Genomic DNA, 22,780 nt, shown 5'->3' with positions numbered 1-22,780 from the left:
ATAATGTTCCGCAGATTTTAGTGTACGGCCTTTACACCCTCTCAGTATGAACGTTCGACCCAAAAGCCGGGATTAAACGCGCGCCATAGCAATTTTTCAACGATTTCACGGGCTCAACTTCGAGATTTACGATACGCAAAATGCTCGAAGATCTTTTCCCCTCGGAAAAATTTATCCGGGATGTTCAAAATCTCAGTTTCGAATCCTCATCGATTTTGTACTCAAATATTTGTACTTTTGAATAAAAGAGTGGTAGATTTTGAAGTGAGATTTCATACATTTAGAGTGAATTTCACTTTAAAAGAGTGAAAAATCTGTTACTCTTATTCAAGAATGCAAATATTTCCAGTTCTTTTTCAATAGTGGCAGTATTTACACTTTTTTTGGAGTGAAATTTCACTCCATAATATTTAAAGAATAAAAATATCTTTTATAGAATAGAAATGATTGTATTCACAAATTAGAAATTAATTGTTTTAAAAAGTTTGTTTTCAATATTTACGTAAAATGAACTGAATTAATTTTTAGATTTAAGTAATTAAATATGAACGAAGAAAGAAATGATATAAAGGCCACGGTTTTTAATCAGCTCCTGAATTGTTTCTAAATGCGGCTATCTGACCTTCATCGCATATTAAATGATATATTAAAGCCCGGTTTTATCAATATAAGATTAACTTTAATCTCGATTTAACTTACTATTTATCTTTTTATAATTCTTATACTGGTAAACCGGACTTAGTATCTCATATAATACGTGATGAAGGTCAGAGATACGACACGTTAAAAAATTAAAAATCTGTAAATAATTACATTAGACGTTTTCAATATCAATAAAAGTCCAAGTGCCCTGCGAATTTATAGTGTCGACAATCTACAATATTTGAGAAAGTATCTTGAAAATATAGTAAATACATAATATCTGGAAGTAATGACAATTGTCACGGAAGGAATGCGTCCCTTGTCATAAGAGATGTGCCATCATGTCACCATCATACAATTGAAAATACCCTATAATCCTTGATGAGAAACAATACACTGCAGCTGCGAAGAGAACAATTCGGATTCGAGAATCACGCGGATAGCAGCAGCATGGAAGACGCGCGATTTACTCCCTTTCCTATAGCGTTACCCTCGTGAGATTTAAGTTAAGGAGCTAGTAGGGGGAGAGTTAGGGATCAAAATCTAGTCGAATTTTTACACATCGGATGTCTTGGAGACGAAGTTGACAGTCGATCGATATCATATTTTTTTATCCGAAAAATAGAAATGAGAAAATAGAACATTCATCTACCGTGCAATATTTAAACAATTTAAATTTAACGAATACAGAGCCGATCATAATTATAAAAAAAATTTGTATAATATTGATATCAAATATATTGTGTATTGCACATTACATAAATTACAGATTAACACAAAAGTATTATTTTTTTATAATACTTCGCAAGATAAAATATAGAAGAATCCGAGGGGAGAAATTATATGGATAAATATTATGCATAGAGAATAAGATTTAATTTAAGTTCGTCAATTGTTCAAATTTGTATCTCCTAAAATTGTAATACAAATTGTACTCCATTATCAGTATTTCTCTATCGAATTTATTTTAGAAACCATTTACATTTACATTAAACGCGTTTTCCTTTAAACAATTTGGCAGGGCGAACGCCCCTGAATTACAAGCAACCCACGAAGGATCATGGGCAAAAGAAGCGCGATTCTTGTGCAAACACTGCGGTAGTACTCATTACCGATCCCTTTGTGTCGGAAAGAACATCCTTTAATCCTGCATATCTTAAGGGATGCTTATCTATAGTTAGTGCTTTATTTAAATTTCAAGTAGCGAACGCGCGGACTATGCAAAAATTGCAAAATCAACTCTTATGGAATGATTTCGATATAATCATTAATATGAAAATGAAATAAATTTATCATATTTTCTATTTATTATTTATATTTACTACTGACAAAATTTTTTTAACAAAGCACGTTTTATGTATCTCTCTATAATGAAACAGAGCTTATGAACTTAGACAACATAAAATCCAAAATTAGGATATAAGACATCTTAAAAACGATTTTGGACTTTGTGTTGTTCTGAGAATTCCTTATTTATTTTATTTATTATTGTAAATGAAGATGCTTAAACTGTGTAACAATATATGTGGAACATACAGTTTACAGAGGTATATGAAGAACATTGATTTTCTACGAGGTTAAGGACACGATAAATTGCAGACACCTACTATAGCCACGTGACTTTTATCCCTTTGATAAAAATTTCTAACTGTCTACAATCGTTTTTCCTTTATTGAAATTCTTTACTGCTAAGATTCATTTTACGTAATCAATGTTCGAATCAATGTTTAAAAAAAATATATGTTTATGTTAAAGAAAATAAAATTATTTAAAACAAATTATAACCGCCACTAATCATTGTCTCTCAATTAAAATTAATTATAATATATTTCCTTCGACCAATAAATTTTTTCGAAGGTTTTTTCTTTGTTCAGAGTAAAACAGACTCAGCGCATTTAAACAGTGGCAAATTTCTTTGAATTCTAACAAATGTAATTATTCTATATAATTTTACAGTTTTTCATTAGATTAATTTCAAAATTAAGAACCAGAAAGTTGATCTGATCAGCTTTTTGTTTTATGTTAACAGGATTAATTAATTCGCTGATGAATTTCTTTTTTATACATTAATTTAACTCCAATTTGCTCTTCGAATCGCTTTTGCATCAACAATAACTTTCTGTTAGTAACGCCAGTTAACAGGCTTACCTCTTAGCTCGGCGAACCTTCTATCTCATTAGCTGGAACGAATGCAACTCGTGACCCACATGCAATCGGCGATTTAAAAACCTCAATACAGTACACTATATAAAGACCAATGTACTCTCTTTTCTTTCTCTTCAAACATGCATCTATCGTAATCTTTCTCGGCGCCACATCCAGCTGCACCGGAAACAACACGACACACGCAAGACGCACATAGAGACGCAAATGGCCAGAAATATCGAGGACAGTCTCTAAAAATTAAAGGGATACAGAACAACAGTTCTTTTCGCAACTATCACGGTGCTGTAATAATATAACGCTCATATGAAAAATCGACGCTGATTTGATATGTGGAATACGGAATTCGCGCGTAATTAGTTGACGCGCATCGTCACCCTCCGCAGCGGCGGCCGTGGATCCAACACGCTCTCAAGTACACTCGAGTCGCATCAACCGCAACACCCGCAGATCCACCAAAGGTTCAACGAACTTAACGCGCGCTATATTATCGAACGTCAGTTTTTTTTCGCGCTATTATATCCGCTACGCCCGAGCCTCGCGTCACCATCGTTTAAATCTCACCTCGAGCGATCACCGCACCTTCACCTTCGCACCATGACCACCGAGAACCACTCTATAATCTCGGCTTGTTAGCCTTTCGTTCGTGCCGCGCGATCTCTCTCACTCGCCGAAACTCGACGAGAAAAAGTCCACGTTACGCGGGAACGGCGGCAGTCTACCGCTTGTTTTCTCCCAACTACGTCCGGGTCGAGCACCTACCTAGCCGAGTCGTCATTGGGGACTCGACGCAGGCGCGCCGCAACGAGCAACCCTCTTCCCCTTCGTCGCAGCGACTCCACGTACCGTCAAAAGGGTGGCCGAGCCGGAACGGAGGGAGAGAGGCTGGTTGAACGTACATCCGTCGGATGGACGCTACGGCTGAACCCCCGAATGACGGTGATAGAGGGACCAGGATGACCGTCGTCGGGGGAATAATCCCGCACGGTTTGGTTGATCGTGCTTCAGACTCCGGAGACGCCGATCGTTCTCGAAGTAGCTGTAGTCTATTCGTGGAGGAAATACAGAAAATTGCATTTTGTTTCTCTTTAATGGTTTATTATTATATAAATAAAATTATTGTAATTATTAATCTATTATACATAGCGCTTGTGTACCGCTCTGTATTACATTCTATTTCTTCAGCACATACATTTGATCAGCAAAATACTTTATCATATAGTGAAATTATAAGAAATATTGAAATCAATTTTGGAGTAGGATTACGATGTATAAAATTGCGATGTATCTTGAGAGCTGATATCATCGCATCATCTTAGTGATATAATATAATTTCTTTCATGATTTTGCCAATTGCCGTTGATCGGCAACAGAGTGGGCCTCTCATGCACGGAATGGTTGGCGCGAGACTGATTCAGACCTCCAGACGATCTCGTTGATACAGCAGCATTGCTAGACCGACGCATGCGTGGGCGTCAGTTCCCATGGAAACCGGGGAACACGAGACACCGCGTGTGAATGCGTATTGATTACTCTGCTCTCGCTCCGTTCCGCGATCTCCCGTATCTTCTCCGGGCCATTCCGACTCCGTTCCTCTCATTCTTTCTGTGTCCCATCCTATTCCCACTCGGGAATACCCCTGTCCTAACGAGTGGTGGCCATCCCCTCTTTTCTTTAAATTAGGCCCCTAATGTCCCGTCTCCAGCACCCACGGAATAAAATCGAGTTCTCTCTTTCATCGTATAACTTGCCGGCCCTCGCGGGGATCGTCGGTTCCGCTTAAATTAATGTCCGCGTCTCGTTCCGCTTTTTGCGGTTGATCGAATACACGTACTCGACACAATTGTCGATGTACACGCGTTTTTCCGTCATGCTCGAACGCTCGCGTATAGAGGGTCGAGGAAACGCCCCTCTTTCTGTTTCAAATTTGGAATGTTTCTCAGGATTAAAGTTTATTATTCAGTTCTCAAAATTACAAATAACGAAACAACCAATAAAAAGATAACTGATTAATAATCAATTATCGGCTATTACCTACGACTATCATCATAGCGATAATTATAAACGTTGAAAAGGTGACACAAATATAATAGTCTGTACTATTATCGTCGCTTTACAAGGACATCCCTGACATTCTGACCCGAGGATTTTTTCACTGTTGCAAATTCCGTAGTACAAGGACTAAAACAATGTTGGTATGGTGTACTCGCATAATTTTAGTCATTGGTCACACTAGCGGCTTCCACGGCGGAACAGATTGTCCTATTCACATTTCGCAATGGCGAAATTCGTTAAAGGAATGAGGGAAATTGAAAACCAACAATCCGGCGAAATATTTCGGATCTAGTTGTTCTTTATTTACTTGCTCTCAAATTTGTTTCTCGTGGACCAGATTTCTTGTCGTACAGATCGTCTCAATTTTCTCTCGCTCTCTCGCAAAGTAAATATATCAGAGATTAAAAAAAATTGAGATTACATATTAAATTTTCACCGACAGAAAGAGAAGTAGACTTTCGTGATGCGGAAAGGGCAAGAACCGTAGCGAACATAAGGGGAAAGTGAAAAAAAAACGGAAGAAGAATTATTCGAGTTTTATGACATATTTCCGCAAAAATAAAATTAATTAGGCATTAATTATAAGAGAGAAAGTTGACTGAATTGAATGGGTTTCTTAAAGGGTCAAAACGAAGCGTAAGGTGTTATAACTCAAGACGCGAGGTAGATGGAACGTAGTGGTGTAATCTCGCCTCACGAATTTGTCGAATTTCGCAAGCAAATGACGAAAACAATAATGAGAAATCTTAATTAATGTGTTGGCGTGACAATTGTTGACTCATTCACGACTTTTATTTTCGCTAGCGCTCCTCTACTGCTTGACGTTTGGTCACACTTTATGACTTCAGGGACGCAGCTATTATGATATTATTTTATGTAAAAATTACATGTTCTGCAATCGCTTATGTTATGCAGCAAGAATAAGAGTAGAAATTATCAAATCGTTAGTCAGAATAAATACCTCATTATTTCATTTAGTTTCTAATTGCTGTAATAAATATCTACATATACCTAATTATTGTAATCTATTCGTGATCGCAAACACTTTTATTATCTATTTTTATACGGTTCGCATTAAAATTCATTAAATATGAACTTTGATGATCACTTTACTATTATTATTATTATTATTTATTGCACAACTTCCGTTTATTGCAAATAACTATAGTTATCTATAAAATTTATGTTGTTTCTCTTAATTTAAATATGAAATAAATAACACATAATACGTATAATACGTATAATACGTATGTACATATATAAATAAAAAACCTGCCAAACTAATAGACGTCTATAAAGTTTTCGAGTAAAACTTTCCATTACTTAAAAAAGATATTAAAAAATGTAGAAAGAAAGAACTTAGAGATAGGAACTTCTGCTTTGCTACATTTTGTAGATTTTACCGCAGAAAAGTTTTGAATTCGTCCCTGAGGGGTGAATACGCGACAGCATCCCATGCATGACCGCTATATAAATAGGTGAAACTTGAGAAATTAGAGAGCCACTTTTGTGTCATCTCTACGTTAGAACGAATGTTCGTTGGACTTCTTGCAACATCGGAACTATTTATACTTGATACTCAATATCCGGAACGTTCTGAACTCTGGCAGCAAGTAAAATGCTCGCGACAATGACGCACGTTCTAATTCTCTCTGTCATCTTCGGTGTTTGTTGTACGTTAGCGGAGAAAAGTGAATATACGACGACGACCGAAAATTCAAAGAACCTCTCCAATTCGGAAGACAAATTCCTGGCAAATGCCATTCGCGGTAAAAACTCATCGAAGCTTGCTCTGGATAACATCGACGAGGAAGAAATAAAAAAAACGGATAAGAAACCGAGAACCATTTTACATCGCGACTCGAGTCTCGAAAGAGATAAGTCAATATATTTTCGATTTGATCGTAGTTTTTTTTTTTAAACGTTAATCTTAAACTTAAAACGTGACAATAAAGAAATTTAATGACAGCTCGGATTATTTGGAATATTTTTATTTGCAAGTTCCAGTTGCTGCAGTTCTAAATACAGTTCCAGCGGATTGGCACGACCGGATTACAATTACAACAGGATTCCTTTAGAGACCGGACGGTATTCTTCCCAATATAGCGAGCGTCAGCCCATTGATAGGTAGTGATAAAAGTTACCTTTCGTATGAAAATATTTTAGGAAACACAATATTTCCTTTCAGATACGGATGGCAAACGCAAGGTCGGTCCCCAGGTTCCATCGGAAACGGCGACAGGCCCGGTGGAGGAAGCGGAAGCGGAGTCTACGCAGGAAGTCAGTTAGGAGACAGGTAAATTTACCTAACTTCCCACGATCATAAATTTTCCGCTAATCTCCGTCGTCTTCTGTATTAACTCAAAGAAGACTTGAAGGAAAAAAGAAGAGAAAGATTTCTCTTTATTGAATTAAAAAATTGTACGCGAAAGATCACAACTATTTCAAAAAAAGGTTTTAATTCGTGAAAAAAGGAAGAAAACTACGGACATTGAACATTATACTTGCATTTTATGCATCAATTTTAATGAAAACAAGGTATGGACCGCGTCCAGCAAGTGAAACTGCTAATAGACCCATCACTTTGGGATATGGCTCTGGAAATGGTGGAGGATATGGCTCGGGAAACGGTGGAGGATACGGTTACGTCGTTAATGGTTATGGAGGCTATGGTAGACCGGCTGGACATGGAGGTTCGATCAGCACCTATGGAATTTCGGGAACATTGGCCGATGGTGACGAATTCGGCCCAAATGACGCGAGTTATCCAGATGCAAGCACGCCACAAGGAAATATTCAAGCACAAAAGGTGTATATTGGGAGGGGATGGACATTTTTCACCTAAAAATGAAAACAATCGGATAAATAAACAGAGAATTATATTTATTCATTAAGGCAATAGCGTTAAAGGCTCTAGCAGGCGTTGCATTGATTGGAGCAGCAGCGGCGTTAGCTTCAAACCCTGTTCTTCTGCCAATCAGCTTCGTGGCTGGTAGGAGGAAAAGATCAGAGACTTTCACGGAGGAAGAGCAAACCAACTTCCAAATGGATTACATTTTGTACATGTTGAAGGAAAATTTAGCTAAGGTTACGTAATAATCTCTCTTCACGCAAAAACCTTATTAAGTCTTGATGAAAAAGATTCTTGTAATGTTAAGAATTTTTTATATTTTTAATTTACATGAAGCTTTAATAAAAAATATTTTAAATTTCTCCAGATTTTATAATTTTTTTAAATTATAGAATGAAAAGCCTTAGGAAAGATATAGAATTTCTAAAGTATTCTTATCCGTATAAAAATGTGAGAAATTTTCTAAAAAGTTATAAAATTATTTTTAGAAATTTGAAAATTTATAAAATTTATATATATATATATAGAGAGAGAGAGAGAGAAATTCTGAAAAATTATACAAATAATTCTAAAAAGAATTTTTACCGAGAAAGTGCTGTTTTTTTTATGAACAGATACAAAAAGATGGTTCGAGCAGCAAACTTGTGATCTCTCCAAGATGTGTCGCCAGGTTGACTTGCGAAATTCAAAAGGATTACTTGTCCGATGTCGGAAAAGATGTCGAGATCTTGAGCACAAATCGGAGATTTCATCTTACCAATCTGTATGCAAATTTTCTCAATATCGAAGTACTTCGCGATACGAAACTGATCGATTAACTTACATTCTTGCAGAATACGAAACAACGTACTTAATACCAATACGGTGAGCATAGCCATAAAGGACTTGATCAAGCTGGCTGTTGGCGTAGCATCGAAAAATGAAAGCTGCGACGTGTTTACTTGTAATTACATAAGGAAAGCTTATAAGTAAGACTTGTTGCAATCACACCATTTTATTATCACTCATCCAACTGTTTGATAAAGGAGGATGCACGCACGCAAAAAATAAAATCTGTTTATACAATTATATAGTATCGCAATTTAAGTATCTGAAGGCGACTTTGATCAAACAACGATTAATTAATTAGCACTGTTTTATTAATACCCCCGTTCCGATCAATGTAGTTTAATTTTAATTTTGGTTCAATTAACTCTTCGAAGAATTAAAAAAAAAGATGAAGGGTAAGAGAGAGTTGAACCGAGATTAAAATTAACTTACATTGATAGAAATGGACATAATTAATACGAATAAAACTATTTAATTGATTAATAGAATTATGTTTAACGTATCGAAAAGAAAGATTGAGAACAACCAACTGTACATATATTGTATTAGAGGTTTTTTTTTAGCGATTCTGACCTATCTTAATGTAGATTAATTTTATAATCTTGGTTTAATTTATTCTTTATTCCTTTTTAATTCTTTTTTAAAACGGTATTCATTATCCATTCTTATTTTAATATCATCTTAATAACATACTAATACAGCTCTCTGATTGGTTCATGATATCTTAAGATTGTACATAAGATAGTCTTAAATATAAGAATTAATCGACTATAAATCCCGGTTTTATACTCGTTTCTATCAATGCAGATTAACTTTTATTTTTGTTATATACTTTTCATTTTTTCTATTTCTAAAATTAGGAAAAAAGAATGAAGAGAGTAAATTAAACTGAGATTAAAGGTAATCTACATTGGTAGAAATGGACATTAGAACTAGGAAAGGGTGAAAAGTAAGTTAAACCAGGATCAGAGTTAATCTACATTAGTAGAAACAGGTATTTATTTTGGTTAAATTAATCGTTGATCGAGTTAATCGGAGCTTGGTCGAAGTCACCCCTAAAGTTTTATTTGATCTTCCCTCCAAATAACACCGTTTCACGCGAGGTGGCGCTTTAATACCTCGTCTGCCGTCTGGCACGCACGTGACGTTGCACAGAAAAAACAAAGTATAACTGACGTGTCCTAATAAGAAGCAACGTGGCAACGCGACAGTGTTCGCTGTGTTTGGAGTTTCTATCCTCGTGTTGTTCTCGCTTTGCTTCTCGTACATTTCCGTTGTCGCAATGTCGACATAAAGAGAAAGGTGAAAGACTGAATTTCACATTACAAACCGTAGTTTCGGAGTTTAGTTTCCTTTTTAATTGTAACAGCTGACGGCAACGAAAGGTTATGTATCCGCGATGATCGCGTCGTCAGCAACGACTCGACGTCGACCAGCGTGAGTATCACTCGCTCGTCCACCGTTGTTTCTCCGGGAATTTGATCGTCGTCGATGCGATCTCACGTCGCGCGCGTCCATTCGTCCACGATATGCGGTGACAAGCGGAGATTCTAACCTAATCGGTGATAACCTTGAAAATCACTAAGCGGTGCGTGAACGTGGCACGAGCGTAAATATTCGTTGCTGACTCACTCATATGGATGTTAATATGAGGAGAAAACTCGACAAGGAGGATCGGTCTACGGAGGATGGCGTCGTCGATTCGAGTAGCAGTCAGGAACCCTCTGATCTGCGAGGGGACGAGAAGAATATTGCGATTTTATTCTTCTTGTATCTGCTGCAGGGTATCCCATTGGGATTATGCGGCTCCATCCCCATGCTGTTGCAGAACAGAGGAGTTTCCTATCGGCAACAGGTATGTGAAAGCTTTCTTTTACAATTATCCTGCTAATTGTAAGTAAAAAAACAATATGTTAAGGTGCTTTTTAATACGAGACACAATGTAATACAGTGAATCATTATATCCTATTATATTGTTATTTACTAATGTTAAACAAAGATGAGATGATTACACTGTAACGTCTCTTGCTAGAAAGCAAGTTGAGTGATGTTGAGATATACTTAGATAATTTCCTTGGTATTTGTTGAAAATTTTTTACTGATATCATGTTAAACATTTATCATGTAATATGTAGAGTCCTAGGATGGTATTTATAGTCTAATCTTATATATTTAAGATTGTCTTAAGTTTAATTTAAGGTCAGTATTCATAATCTATTCTTATTTCAAGACTGTAATGTCTTAAGAAGCTAATATAGCTAATTGTGGCCAGTATTCATAGTTGATTCTTAAGTTCGTCTTAAATACAATCTTGAAATGTTAATTACAGAACTGTATTAGCATCTTAAAACATTACTTAAGACGGTCTTGAAATAAGAACCAATTATGAATATCAACCTGTGATAGGTTGATGACGTCTTAAGACTATATTTAAAACAGTCTTAAATATAAGAATCAACTATGAATACTGGCCTATGATTGGTTTATGACACCTTAAAACTTAAAATGCTCTTAAATATAAAAATCGAATAGGTACCAGCGATGTTCCGTTCTTATTTCAAGTCTTAAATAATGTCTTAAGATACGCGCTCTCTAATTAGTTCACGACATCTTAGGTCTGCACTTAAGATAGTTTTAAATATAAGTTTCAATTATGCATACCAGCCATAATTGATTCTTATATTTAAGACTGTCTTAGATATACAGTTTCAGATGTCATAAACCAGTTAAGACAGTCGTATTAGCATCTTAAGACATTAAGATGTCTTAAAATAAAAATGGATTATAAATATCATCTTTAAAATGACATTGAATATAATTTTGGATACTGTGGAATCTGATCAAATAAAATGGATATATATATATTCTGTAAATTAGATTGATTTAATAATTACAGAAAATTTATATATATATGGAAAGTAATGTATCTTTTATATGTTTTTGTTGACACAGGCAGAATTTAGTTTTGTACAATGGCCGTTTTCGTTGAAACTCTTTTGGGCGCCCATAGTAGACTCCATTTTTTCCCAAAAGTTTGGAAGAAGAAAAACTTGGTTGATTCCTACTCAGTATTTAATGGGTTTATTCATGCTTCTTTTGTCAAATTACGTAGACCATTGGTTGGGAAAGGAACATGAAAAGCCCAATATTGAATTGTTGACTGCATTATTTTTCTCCTTAAATGTACTCGCCGCGACTCAGGATATTGTAGTAGATGGATGGGCACTTACAATGCTTAAAAGGTACTTTTGAAATATCTAAACCTTGTGTACATGCATCAGCAATATTTCCAAGCTTGGAGCCTGTTTAATTTTGATTTATTCATCAAGGTGCAACGTCGGCTATGCGTCTACCTGCAACAGCGTCGGCCAAACAGCGGGCTACTTTATTGGCTATGTTTTATTTATTTCTCTGGAATCTGCTGAATTTTGCAACAGTTACTTGAGGTCGATCCCTTCTGATGAAGGCATACTAACTCTGCCTGGTAAGAAGAGTCTAGCAATTGAAAAGATAAATATTTACATATATTAAATATATATTCGGGTTGTGTGTAACGAACATATTTATTTTTAGGATTTTTATATTTTTGGGGCTGGACGTTTATTATTACAACAACGTTTATTGCGTTATTCAAACATGAAGATAAAGGTAGAGTTTCAAAGGGTGAAGAGCTGAACACGGATATTAAGCATGCATACAAGCTGCTATGGGATATAGTTAAATTACCAGCCATAAAGACCACGATTATATTTCTCTTGACTGCAAAGGTTGAATATTATAATTTGCAATTATAATTTGTAGCATAAATTTCGTTATGTTTACTTGATTGCTCCATTCTGCAGATCGGATTTTCCGCATGCGATGCTGTAACCAGTTTAAAGCTTATAGAAGCCGGTTTTCCTAAAGAAAAGTTTGCTTTTATGGCCGTACCCATGATACCGTTACAAATAATTTTACCATTAATAATCTCGAAATATACCGCTGGACCCAGACCTATGGATGTTTACATGAAAGCTATGCCTTATAGGTAATCAATATATAATTTATAGATGACAATAAATCATAAAGATTTTAATGGGCTGACAGTTATAAATTTATATGATACAGGTTGGCTTTTGGCTTAATAGCGGCGTTTTTGGTGTGGGTTACACCATTCATTGTAATTAATGGATATGTTCCAGTTTATTATTTTGTGATATTGATAGGCTTATACTTTATACATCAGGTAAATGTTAAACCACGGTAGTGCCGTTGCACTTGGCTTAGCGCCGAGACACTACCGTGTCTCCTGATACATAGTATGGATTTCTTTAATCGATGTCCAACTTGGAGTTATTGATTGTATAATACTTCTTATTATACTTTAGATTTCTGCGAGTAGTATGTTTGTGGCATCGATGGCTTTCTTCGCAAAAGTGAGCGATCCGGCAGTTGGCGGAACATACATGACATTACTGAATACTTTGTGCAATCTTGGTGGAAATTGGCCTGCCACGGCTGCGCTTTGGTTTGTCGATCCCTTAACATTTAGACAATGCAGTACCGATTATGCAAATGACTGTAGCACAATTACGGAGAGAGAGGTTCGTTGCGACTATCTCTTATATAAAATTCTATTATATATAAAGAGATAAAAAGATTAACATAATTATTTATTGTACTTTCAGCTCTGTGCGAATACCAATAATGGTGTTTGTGTTATGCAACTTGATGGTTACTACATAGAGAGCATTCTCTGCTTAATCATAGGTTTCTCCTGGCTTAGATGGGGTCGTAGAAAAATTAATATATTACAAGCGAAACCGATGTCCGCTTGGAAAATTATACTTACCCGTAACAACAGGTAACATATCAGCACAGTGTTATAAATTCATTAACATTGGTACCTGTAAAATTATTAGGAAATTCTCTTCAACGTGCCGTTGCATATACAGTGTATCCACTGTAGTTCCTCTAGATCAGATCGAATTATTAGGGTAATTTATTATAATTTACCCGTAACAATTAACCATTACTGTTTATGCTGGTACCATAAAGAATGTCCACATTGAGATGTGTTTAAAGAAATTAATAACTTTGTGATTATTAAGGTAAAGTCTACTCTAGTTTATTTAACGATCGTGTTGATTCACGGATTCCCGTAGGAACTATATGGACACACTATATATTTACCCATATGTGGGGCATGTGCATACATCATTTCCTATACATTTACCAAGTGTTCCAGTTTAGAGAATGTGCGCGAAGTGAATCGATAACGATCCATTTGCCTCGAGAGGCAATATCTATTATAAAATATATATAGTACAGAGCCCACGAAGACAAAACTTAATATAATATCATATAATGTCAAATGAATAACATTCCGTGCATAATTGAAATGATCTCTAATTGTTGTCATCCTTATTTCATTGATTCGAATTATGATCAAGAATTAATTTAGTGATATTAAAATATTTAAAAAACTTACATAGAATATATAATATATATATTTAACATTAGTAAAATGTTATTTATTATATATAAGGAAACATGTGTTGTGTGACATACGTTTTTTTGTATATGGACCTACATATATATTTGTTATATAAGCATATTTATTTGTCAACGAGTCAAATGTTTTCCGAATACGACGCATCATAACAGAAGCGGAATATATTATTTTTTTATGAGACGTTATTATATGTATCATTTAGATAAAATTTGTATGCGTGCATAAACTTACAATTTGTTATCTCTCTGCGAACAGCGTATTGTTTCAAATAATAATATTTTGCACGGAATACTTACAGATATTTCATAGAAGTTTTGTAAAACAGAAGACATGTGCGACGCGTGTTCGCAGTTTCTCTATTGTAAATATATCTAAAAGTATTTTATGCATAAAGAACGCATGACGAAATACATATAACGCAGGATGTTAATAAAAATTTTTCATATAAAAAGTTGGAGCTGATGTGTATATGTTTTATTTCAACTTTTTTGTACTCTCCTGACGGCAATATAGAGAAATAAACGCAGTCACAGCCATGAAGATGAAATATCAGGTATGAATACGAATAATCAGGTATAGTCACTTTAAATATCTCTGCGTCACTCGCGTGAATATTATAACGGTTAATGTGTTGCATGAGAACAATATCGTACATTACTATAACGACATTTAATTACACGAGTGTATTACATTTGTATTAACTGTGTGAAATTTATGTTTTTGGTTATACATGATTATTTTTTGTATCAAGTTTCAGTTATTGAAGAAAGGTACGGAGAATTACGCTAAGAAATATTTCTATAAATAAAAATTGGACTTTTAATAGTTTGTTAATGTCCTTGTTCGAAATCACTTTGTACATGAATCCGCATTTTAATTGCAATAATAATCATCAGTTGCGAAATATATCGCTCATTTGCTGCCATAACGATACAACTAAAAAACAAAGTTTTCCAGAAAGTTTGAATGTTTTGATCATTAAAATTTTGTAATATTAATTTTAAAATTCAACTTTGCAATTTTGTAATAATGATTATAAAATTAATCATAGAGGAATAAAATTTTTTTAAAGTATGTTTTTTTTCTCTTTATATGTTTTTGTCCCTTTTTGTTTATTATTTTGCAAATAATTTTAAAATAACAATTTTTAAGTTATGTCGTTATTGTAACAAATGAGCATTATATCGCTCTATGTTGTTTTGAAGACTTGCATTGCTAATCTATATTTATCATTTATTTTTACATCAAAAAATATAAATAATTCTATTAAATAAATTCAACTGGATACTAAACTATACGTCATTTAAGCATGCCTGTCTTGCAGCACCTTAATGACATTTATCGTTAACACATCGATATTACGTATATTATTATATGGATACTTTCCACGCAACACCATGCCATTATACCCATCATGAACAACACGTGTGTACATAATGCACACAAATTGTAAATTAATAAAATTAATAAAGAAAACTATAGATTAATAAACAATAATACATCACGCAAATAGTATTGCAGATATAACATAATATTCTTGGTATCACTAGAAATCTTTCACGAAGCATGTGTTGCGTCCTAATTATCTCTTTCAGCTCTTTACGCTGTAAATTGACTAATAAATTAAAAGACAAGTAACACATATTTTTAATATATAAATTATCATCTAAATGATTGCTGTAAGAATGAGTCTATTACGAGATTCATAAATTCTTTATTTTTGTATTAGATCTACCCGTTTCGAAGACACAATTCTAGATTCAATTGCGCAAACGTGAATTTATATTAAATGAGAATATAAATTTATTAAAGTTATATTAAATAAGTTTTAATTTAATTGATAACAAAATAGCTTTTGGTCATTCTTGCCATGACGAAAAAAATATTTTTTATCGCAGTATTCTTAATTGATACTTATATTAAATCAAGCTACGCGAAATAAGAGAAAGTTCGATGAGTTCCCGACGATGTTTGAATTTGTACGTAATAAAACATAAAACAGATAAACTAAGACTCTCCAAGTTTATACTAGCAACAAGTACTGGCAACACATAATGTTTCATAAAATACATCGTTTAATCTTGCGATAAGAATAATAGTCATCTAAAAAGCGATAATGTTCGTTGATCAAGTTAAGAAGTAAAAATACAAGCTTAAAATATAGGAATTATAGGTATCGCTGTCGTGATTAGTCGAACAAGATAAAGCTAAGTACCAAAAATAGTTTTTTGTACCAGACAAAACTTTCTCGAGGAAATTTCAAAATGCATGAGTTAAAAAGTCCTCTAAGAGGTCATATTTACAAAATATATTCCATAAACTTTGAATTTCAAACAACATGTAAAGTGGAGCCGCCGAAGTAGGAAATGTGTAAACGAAAAATACAGAATAGATTTTATATATAAAATAATATGGCGTTTAAGTAGCCGAGTGCAATTAATTATGCATTAACTATATTAAAACTTACAAAAAAACTAACTTAAAAATTAACCGTGTTGTGTTTTGTATTCCATTAACTACATTATTTATATATAATTCTCATTGCATACAATCTTACGTACATGTTGTTGACAGCTTAAACATTATTTCAGTTTTAAATTTCAAGCTACTTCCACGGCTCCACTGGCGAGCTAGATAAGGAAAACAATTGATAAAAATGTATAACTTATTTCTAGTCAACACGTTCCTTGTCGTTCAGAATAGGTTCTTTGTCATTCTTCGGATTAACTCGTAACGTAGATCCCCATTTTGTGCCTTTTTCAGCTTCTGAGGTGGCCATTAGAACGGAATATGAGTTTGGAGTAGCGGCGGCTTCTTTACTATAATGAATGCCGTACAGAAAGTAGATTGCCATTCCTGAGAAAGAGCCAAAGAGAAATTAGAGAAATTAGAATTCATTAAAATTTATAGTCTATTCAGTTTTGCATTTAAAATTCATTTTGTTCATATGACTAATGCGTGATTATAATTAACATAATACCAAATGACATCCATACGAAAAATCGTAGCCACGTCATTGACGATAGATGCATTATCAAACCCACATTGAAGAGAATGCTTAACGCAGGTATCAAGGGTACCAGCGGTACTCGGAATTTCCCAGTGGGTGGATTTTGCCTATGAGCGCCAATTAGGAAAAGACCTGCGAGCAAGCAACAAATAAATAAAGTTGAATACAATATTCCTTTTATCATGCCAAAAACCGACAAAATTGAAACAAGCTTACTCCCGATGGGTAGTGGAAGATAAGTTGCTGCAAAGAGGTAATCGCCCATCGTGAACGGGACTGAAACTTCGAATGCTACCATCGTAAAAGCACCGAGAAAGGCGCAGGCTATTGTATAGATAATTAGACAAGCGGTTATGACATGTCGAGTATCGTAATCCTCTAGCCATTCTTCCATCCAGGCGTATCGCGGCTTAAATCTGCCGGATTCTTCGTACAGCAGCTACTCGATATAAATGATTTACATTAATAATATTGTCCAGGAAATCTAAGAATTGCCTAGCATAATGTTATAATATATTATGACGAGATTTATAGATATCTTGTTGATAGATATTTGCATTTTACAAAAACTAAATATTTTGAAATTATATTATACGCTGCAATTAAGGCGTCAATTTTAATAAAGCAATTTTATTAAAGCACTCGTGGCGCACTCACTTCGGATTTGGCAGATGCGATGCTACTGGAGTCTGCTTCCTCCGTGGGTGGCGAGGAGCAACCACTGCTCGGTGTACCGATATTAGATTGCTCGGAAGGTTGTTGCTCGGGCAGATACCTCAGCAGGACAACGCTAATTGCCACGATAGTATATGCGAGCAAAGTCCCGATCGACATAAACTCTACCAAATGCTGGAGATCGAATAGTAAAGCAATTAAGGCACTGAACAGTCCACTTATGATCAAATTGCACACCGGCACTTGCGTGCGCTCGCTGATACGACCGAGAAAGCCGAATAACAGACCGTCGTTTGCCATGGAGTACATTGTCCTTGGAAGGGAGAACAAAGATCCGAAAAGAGTCGTTGTCATTCCGCAAAGAGCACCCACGCTGCACAAAACAATTTTCAATTAATACATTTTAAGAATTTTAATTAAATCAGAAATTCAAATAAAATTGCTTACCTTATCACATATTTAGCCCATGGAATTCCTCTGGATGAAAAAGCTTCCGGGAGAGCGGCGGTAGGATTAATCTCCCAATACGGTACGATCAGAGTCAGAGCGCCGCTGACCAGCATGTATCCAACAGTTACTATCGCCATCGAGAGCATCGTCGCCAGCGGAATGCTCCGTCCTGGATCGCGAGCTTCCTCCCCAGAAGTCGCGATCGAATCAAAGCCGACGTAGGCATAGAAACACGTTGCTGCACCTGAATAATGCGTCAAGGATCTTAATTAACTCCTTTCAGTAATTAAATCCTTTCAGTTCAAATACACCTGTGTAGAATAATATAAACCATTTTCCTTGTATATAATTTCTATTACATTCGTAATTATCGGACAATTACTGGATAATTAAGTATTTAATAACGAGATAATGCAAATCCACCTATATTTTGCATCGTGTTTGTTTAAGCAATCTACTTCAGAGAGATAACTCACCTGTGATTATACCGCCGAAACCATATGGCAAAAGACCACCGTTCTGACTACTCCAGTTCGTAATGTCCGCGTAATAAATACCCAAAACGATGACCAGTGCCATCACCGCGAGGTTGACGATGGTCAGTAACGAGTTCACCGTCGCTGAGGTCTTCACGCCTAATCCCAAAAGCATCGCGTAAGCCAAACATAATCCGCTAGCTAGGATATCCGGGATGGTGCCCAGCGGCTCTCCCATGGTCCAGCCACCCATCACGTCGCGAGTATAATTGCTAATCGCACCTCCTATCAACGAATCCACATATCCGCTCCAAGCCCTCGCCACAGATGCCGCGCCTAATTAATACGATAAAAAAAACTTTCATTAATTATCAGTCTGATTTAATTTTTTCTCTTGTTACTAATTACATCAATTTGATATTTTACCCTGAGATAAAAAGAATCCTCATATCTTACATATTTAGAATTTTTTGTATTTAAAATTTATGAAGATTTCTGAAAAAATACCTTAAACTTCTTCAGATCTTATAAACTTTTCTCGGAAATTACAGACTAAGAAATTTTAGAAATTTCAAAATTCACATTTAAGAAATTTTCTAAAAAGTTATAAAACTATACAGAAATTGCAGAAAGATTCTGAAATGTATATAAAAATTTTGAAAAATTATATAAAAAATTCGAATAATTAAATTTTCCAAGGTGGTTTATCTAATTCATTTTTTTCGTTCCTGTTGACCCTTTAAGTTTTGTACAAGAAACAGGCTCGTACCGATCATATGCTCCAAGATGAGGTTCCATCCTACGATAAAGGCCCAAAATTCGCCGATGGAGACATAAGTATAGACGTACGCGCTACCCGCCTTTGGCACTCGGGCAGCTAACTCGGCGTAACAAAGCGCAGCCAAAACGGAAGCAAAGCCAGCCACAAGAAAGCTAAAGATCACTCCGGGACCAGCGGTGTCGTGCGCAACCGTTCCCGTCAGTACATAAATTCCAGCGCCAACCATATGACCCACACCTGGGAATAGTAGAAATTCAATTTGTTATGCATATATATATAATATATATATGTAATACTCAACAAAATGTTGACTGCAATTTGCCTACAAATTGCTGGTAAATTCGATATTCAGCAAATTAATTATCATCAGTTGTGTTCGTATTAAGCTTGTGTTTTGTTAACAAAGCTCTTGCTGGCAGAATATGAAAGCAAATTGTCGACAAAAACTGAGCAAAGCTTTGGTCAGGTTCGATTTTGGTCGGTTAATTCTTGCCGTTAATTTGTTGTCAGATTGTCAGCAAGCTTTTAATTTGCATAGTTTTGGTATAAATTTGTTCTCATATGCGGTAGATTTTGTTGTTTGTATATATATATATTTTATATATATATACCAATTGCTGTCACATTGAATATAATAGAATCTGCATAATATTTGGTGCCTTCTCGTCGATAAAATTTGTAGCAATTCGACAAAATTTGTTTTCTACAGACTTCATTAAGTATAAGTACAATACTGTTATAATTAATATTATTAACTGTCGAGTGAGTTAATCTTAACCCAAGCGTAATTCTTCTATAAAGCACAGCGGCTTCATGATTACTTTTATTAATAGTTCATATAATACCGTTATTTAACGCGATATATCACTCAAGGCTATTATTCCGGACTATTACGCTTATCATCACCGCGATAATGCGCGCGTGTGTAATGGCAAGCTGCATGTCGCACATGTCATATAAAGAATAACAATAATAATAATATAAATATCTTTACATAAAAGTAATAATATAAAAAGGCAAATAATAATAAAATGTAAAAGTAATTTAAATACAATGAAGTAAGGGGCATCCAAAAATATTTTCTTTTATAATTAGTCACAAAGTTGATTTCAAGTTGTAGTTACAAAAGTATATTCACCGAGCAACGTGATGTCAAAGGTGGAAAGACACCTCTTCATCGGGGTTTCGAGCAAATCGCCCTCCAGCTTCTTCCGACGGCACATCTTGTTGTACAAGCCGGACATAACATGGCCCAGGATCATCCTGCGAACCGACGGCATGATGACGGATCCTGAAACAGGATTCCAATTCCCGGCTTACCGACATTCTGCTTAGTCGAAGAGAAAAAAAAATTATCCAGTTACGTGTGTTTTTTAAATAAAAAATATTATCGAATGTACATCATTTGTCGAGAGAATCTCAGATTGGATAAAACGTGCACTGCGCAGAAATTTCCATTGAGTAAAAATAAAGAAAAATCGATAATTAAAACTCTATGGTGTTCCGATACAATATGTCACGACGGTGACAAATAGCAACGTCGAACATGACCCACACACGCATTTCGTGGCGATGCGATCGATAAAAAAAGGCGATCCTGGAGTATCCCAAGGGCACGTCGAGATGCAACGGAATGTATTCATGGCGTGGCAGAGCGTACTTACGTTGTAATTACACGGACATTCAACGACGAGACCGTCGACTCTGTCGACTACGTGCTACGGATCGTGCAAGCACAGTAGATGCCGAGGGGGTCGTATGGTTCGCGATATAAAGGATAAGGGATGTTGTATTCTTGCGAATGCGCAGTAGATAGCCAATCAAGAACCGGTCCTAGATGTTAAAAAGCAATATTGCTGCTGGCATTAATATGGCTAAGAGAGAACAGGATTAAATGAGAAATTAAAGATATATTCTAATTAAATAATATATTGCTTCTAAATTAAATTTCTATGATTTTTATTAATGACTTAAAAATTCATTCTGGATACATGTATAATATTTGCCTCATAATTTCTTTTTAAACATATTTTTCCGTATTTCTACGTTAAGTCTTAATTGATTTAAATCTGCGAGAAATTACATTTTGTAAATCGACAGAATATCGATAAAATGTATAATCAGCAAAGAGATAGTATTAATTGGAATTTTAAAAATAGTTGATATCTTTTTTAAGGTCTGGAAGTTTAAACCTTGAAAAATTGAACTTACGAAAATCGCGATGGTTCCAGCAAAATATCATTGACAAAAAGAGGATACTAATTAAGATATTAAGAATATAGCAATTTACAAAATTTCTAGAATTTTAAATCGGTGAAATTAAATTGTAAAAACTTCAAAAACCAAAAACTTAAATAAACATCAAAGAATATAATTGGATAAAAATATAAATATGTCGAACATTAGAATTTCAAAAATTGTATTTATTAGACAAATTCTTTTTCATTATTTGTATGAATACGAATAAAAGTAAGACTATTATAGAATCAAATCAGCCACTTTGAATTGCAAGAATTTGAAACTTCAAAAATCAATGAATTTTGAATTCCTATAATTATATCCAGAGAATATATAATTAGAAAATATTAATTAAATACGAAATAATCGCAATTAAAATTCTAAGCATTGTAGCTTTAAAATAGCTTTATTTATATTATATTTTACATCATTTCATCCATGATGGTATATTATAAACATTTGTATCGTAATATCAGAAATAGTAGAAAAGTTTAATATATATTTTTTAAATTGATCATTTTTAATGCTTTATATTATATTATTAGTGTCGTTTTATATATTATATATTAAATATAATTTATCAATATATATATTTCCATCTTCCTTTATTTAAATTTACGCTCACAATTATAGCTTTAATAATATATCTATTATTTGTCTTTTTAATAAAACATAATTTTAATAATATTTTACAATACAATAATAAAATGTTTAATATTGATAATAAAGTAAAGATATAATTATATAAGATATTGATAATAACATTAATAATAGGATGTTTAATATTTGGTAACAAAATTATAATCATGCAATACATAATATTACAATACATAATACGAATATGACATATTACATAATATATGACAATATATGACATAATACATAATGTCTAATAATCAATATGCTGTAATAATCTTAAAATGCTAATACAGCCCTCTGTTGGTTCACAACATCTTAAGACGATTCTGTATATAAGATCCGACTTTGAGATACAATATGCATCATACGCACGCTCGGAATAGGTATGTATTGCGCGCTCACAGATTTACTCCGATATCGAAATGCATTTAAAAAAACAAAACTATGACAATAATTATGAAAGAAAAACAAAATAAAC

General features: G+C 34.4%; 4 protein-coding genes across 4 annotated transcripts in view; 2 read left to right on the top strand and 2 right to left on the bottom strand.

Moving 5' to 3' along the window:
- Positions 1 to 2,921, bottom strand: part of LOC108727942 (uncharacterized) — a 34,969-nt gene extending 32,048 nt beyond the window's left edge. Inside the window, 1 exon segment of the mRNA XM_018456259.1 lies at positions 2,791 to 2,921. The gene's annotated coding sequence lies outside the window, so the exon portion shown is untranslated.
- A 3,467-nt stretch (positions 2,922 to 6,388) lies between these two features.
- Positions 6,389 to 8,805, top strand: LOC108727956 (uncharacterized). Its single transcript, XM_018456276.1, has 7 exons — positions 6,389 to 6,737; positions 6,861 to 6,987; positions 7,049 to 7,156; positions 7,399 to 7,669; positions 7,756 to 7,947; positions 8,326 to 8,474; positions 8,545 to 8,805. The coding sequence occupies exons 1-7, from the start codon at positions 6,479 to 6,481 to the stop codon at positions 8,681 to 8,683; spliced, it is 1,245 nt and encodes a 414-aa protein (XP_018311778.1). The 5' UTR covers positions 6,389 to 6,478; the 3' UTR covers positions 8,684 to 8,805.
- A 913-nt stretch (positions 8,806 to 9,718) lies between these two features.
- On the top strand, positions 9,719 to 13,951 carry LOC108727981 (acetyl-coenzyme A transporter 1). Its single transcript, XM_018456324.1, has 8 exons — positions 9,719 to 10,394; positions 11,492 to 11,781; positions 11,869 to 12,023; positions 12,113 to 12,306; positions 12,382 to 12,566; positions 12,647 to 12,764; positions 12,907 to 13,122; positions 13,207 to 13,951. Exons 1-8 carry the CDS (start codon positions 10,176 to 10,178, stop codon positions 13,384 to 13,386), a joined length of 1,557 nt encoding a protein of 518 aa, XP_018311826.1. The 5' UTR covers positions 9,719 to 10,175; the 3' UTR covers positions 13,387 to 13,951.
- A 2,587-nt stretch (positions 13,952 to 16,538) lies between these two features.
- Positions 16,539 to 21,180, bottom strand: LOC108727980 (cationic amino acid transporter 4). The gene is made up of 9 exons (XM_018456323.1): positions 21,090 to 21,180; positions 20,564 to 20,716; positions 19,414 to 19,662; positions 18,645 to 18,980; positions 18,166 to 18,412; positions 17,701 to 18,091; positions 17,260 to 17,482; positions 17,014 to 17,175; positions 16,539 to 16,889 (listed from the first exon to the last, which is right to left on the bottom strand). The coding sequence occupies exons 2-9, from the start codon at positions 20,703 to 20,705 to the stop codon at positions 16,705 to 16,707; spliced, it is 1,935 nt and encodes a 644-aa protein (XP_018311825.1). The 5' UTR covers positions 20,706 to 20,716; positions 21,090 to 21,180; the 3' UTR covers positions 16,539 to 16,704.
- Between the last annotated feature and the right edge of the window lie 1,600 nt (positions 21,181 to 22,780).

Source organism: Mycetomoellerius zeteki, unplaced genomic scaffold (assembly GCF_001594055.1).
Source record: "Mycetomoellerius zeteki isolate Tzet28-1 unplaced genomic scaffold, Tzet1.0 scaffold565, whole genome shotgun sequence".
NCBI classification, from domain to species: domain Eukaryota; kingdom Metazoa; phylum Arthropoda; class Insecta; order Hymenoptera; family Formicidae; genus Mycetomoellerius; species Mycetomoellerius zeteki.
The sequence above is the reverse complement of the archived record's forward strand: the minus strand, read 5'-3'. Positions and strand labels throughout refer to the sequence as shown.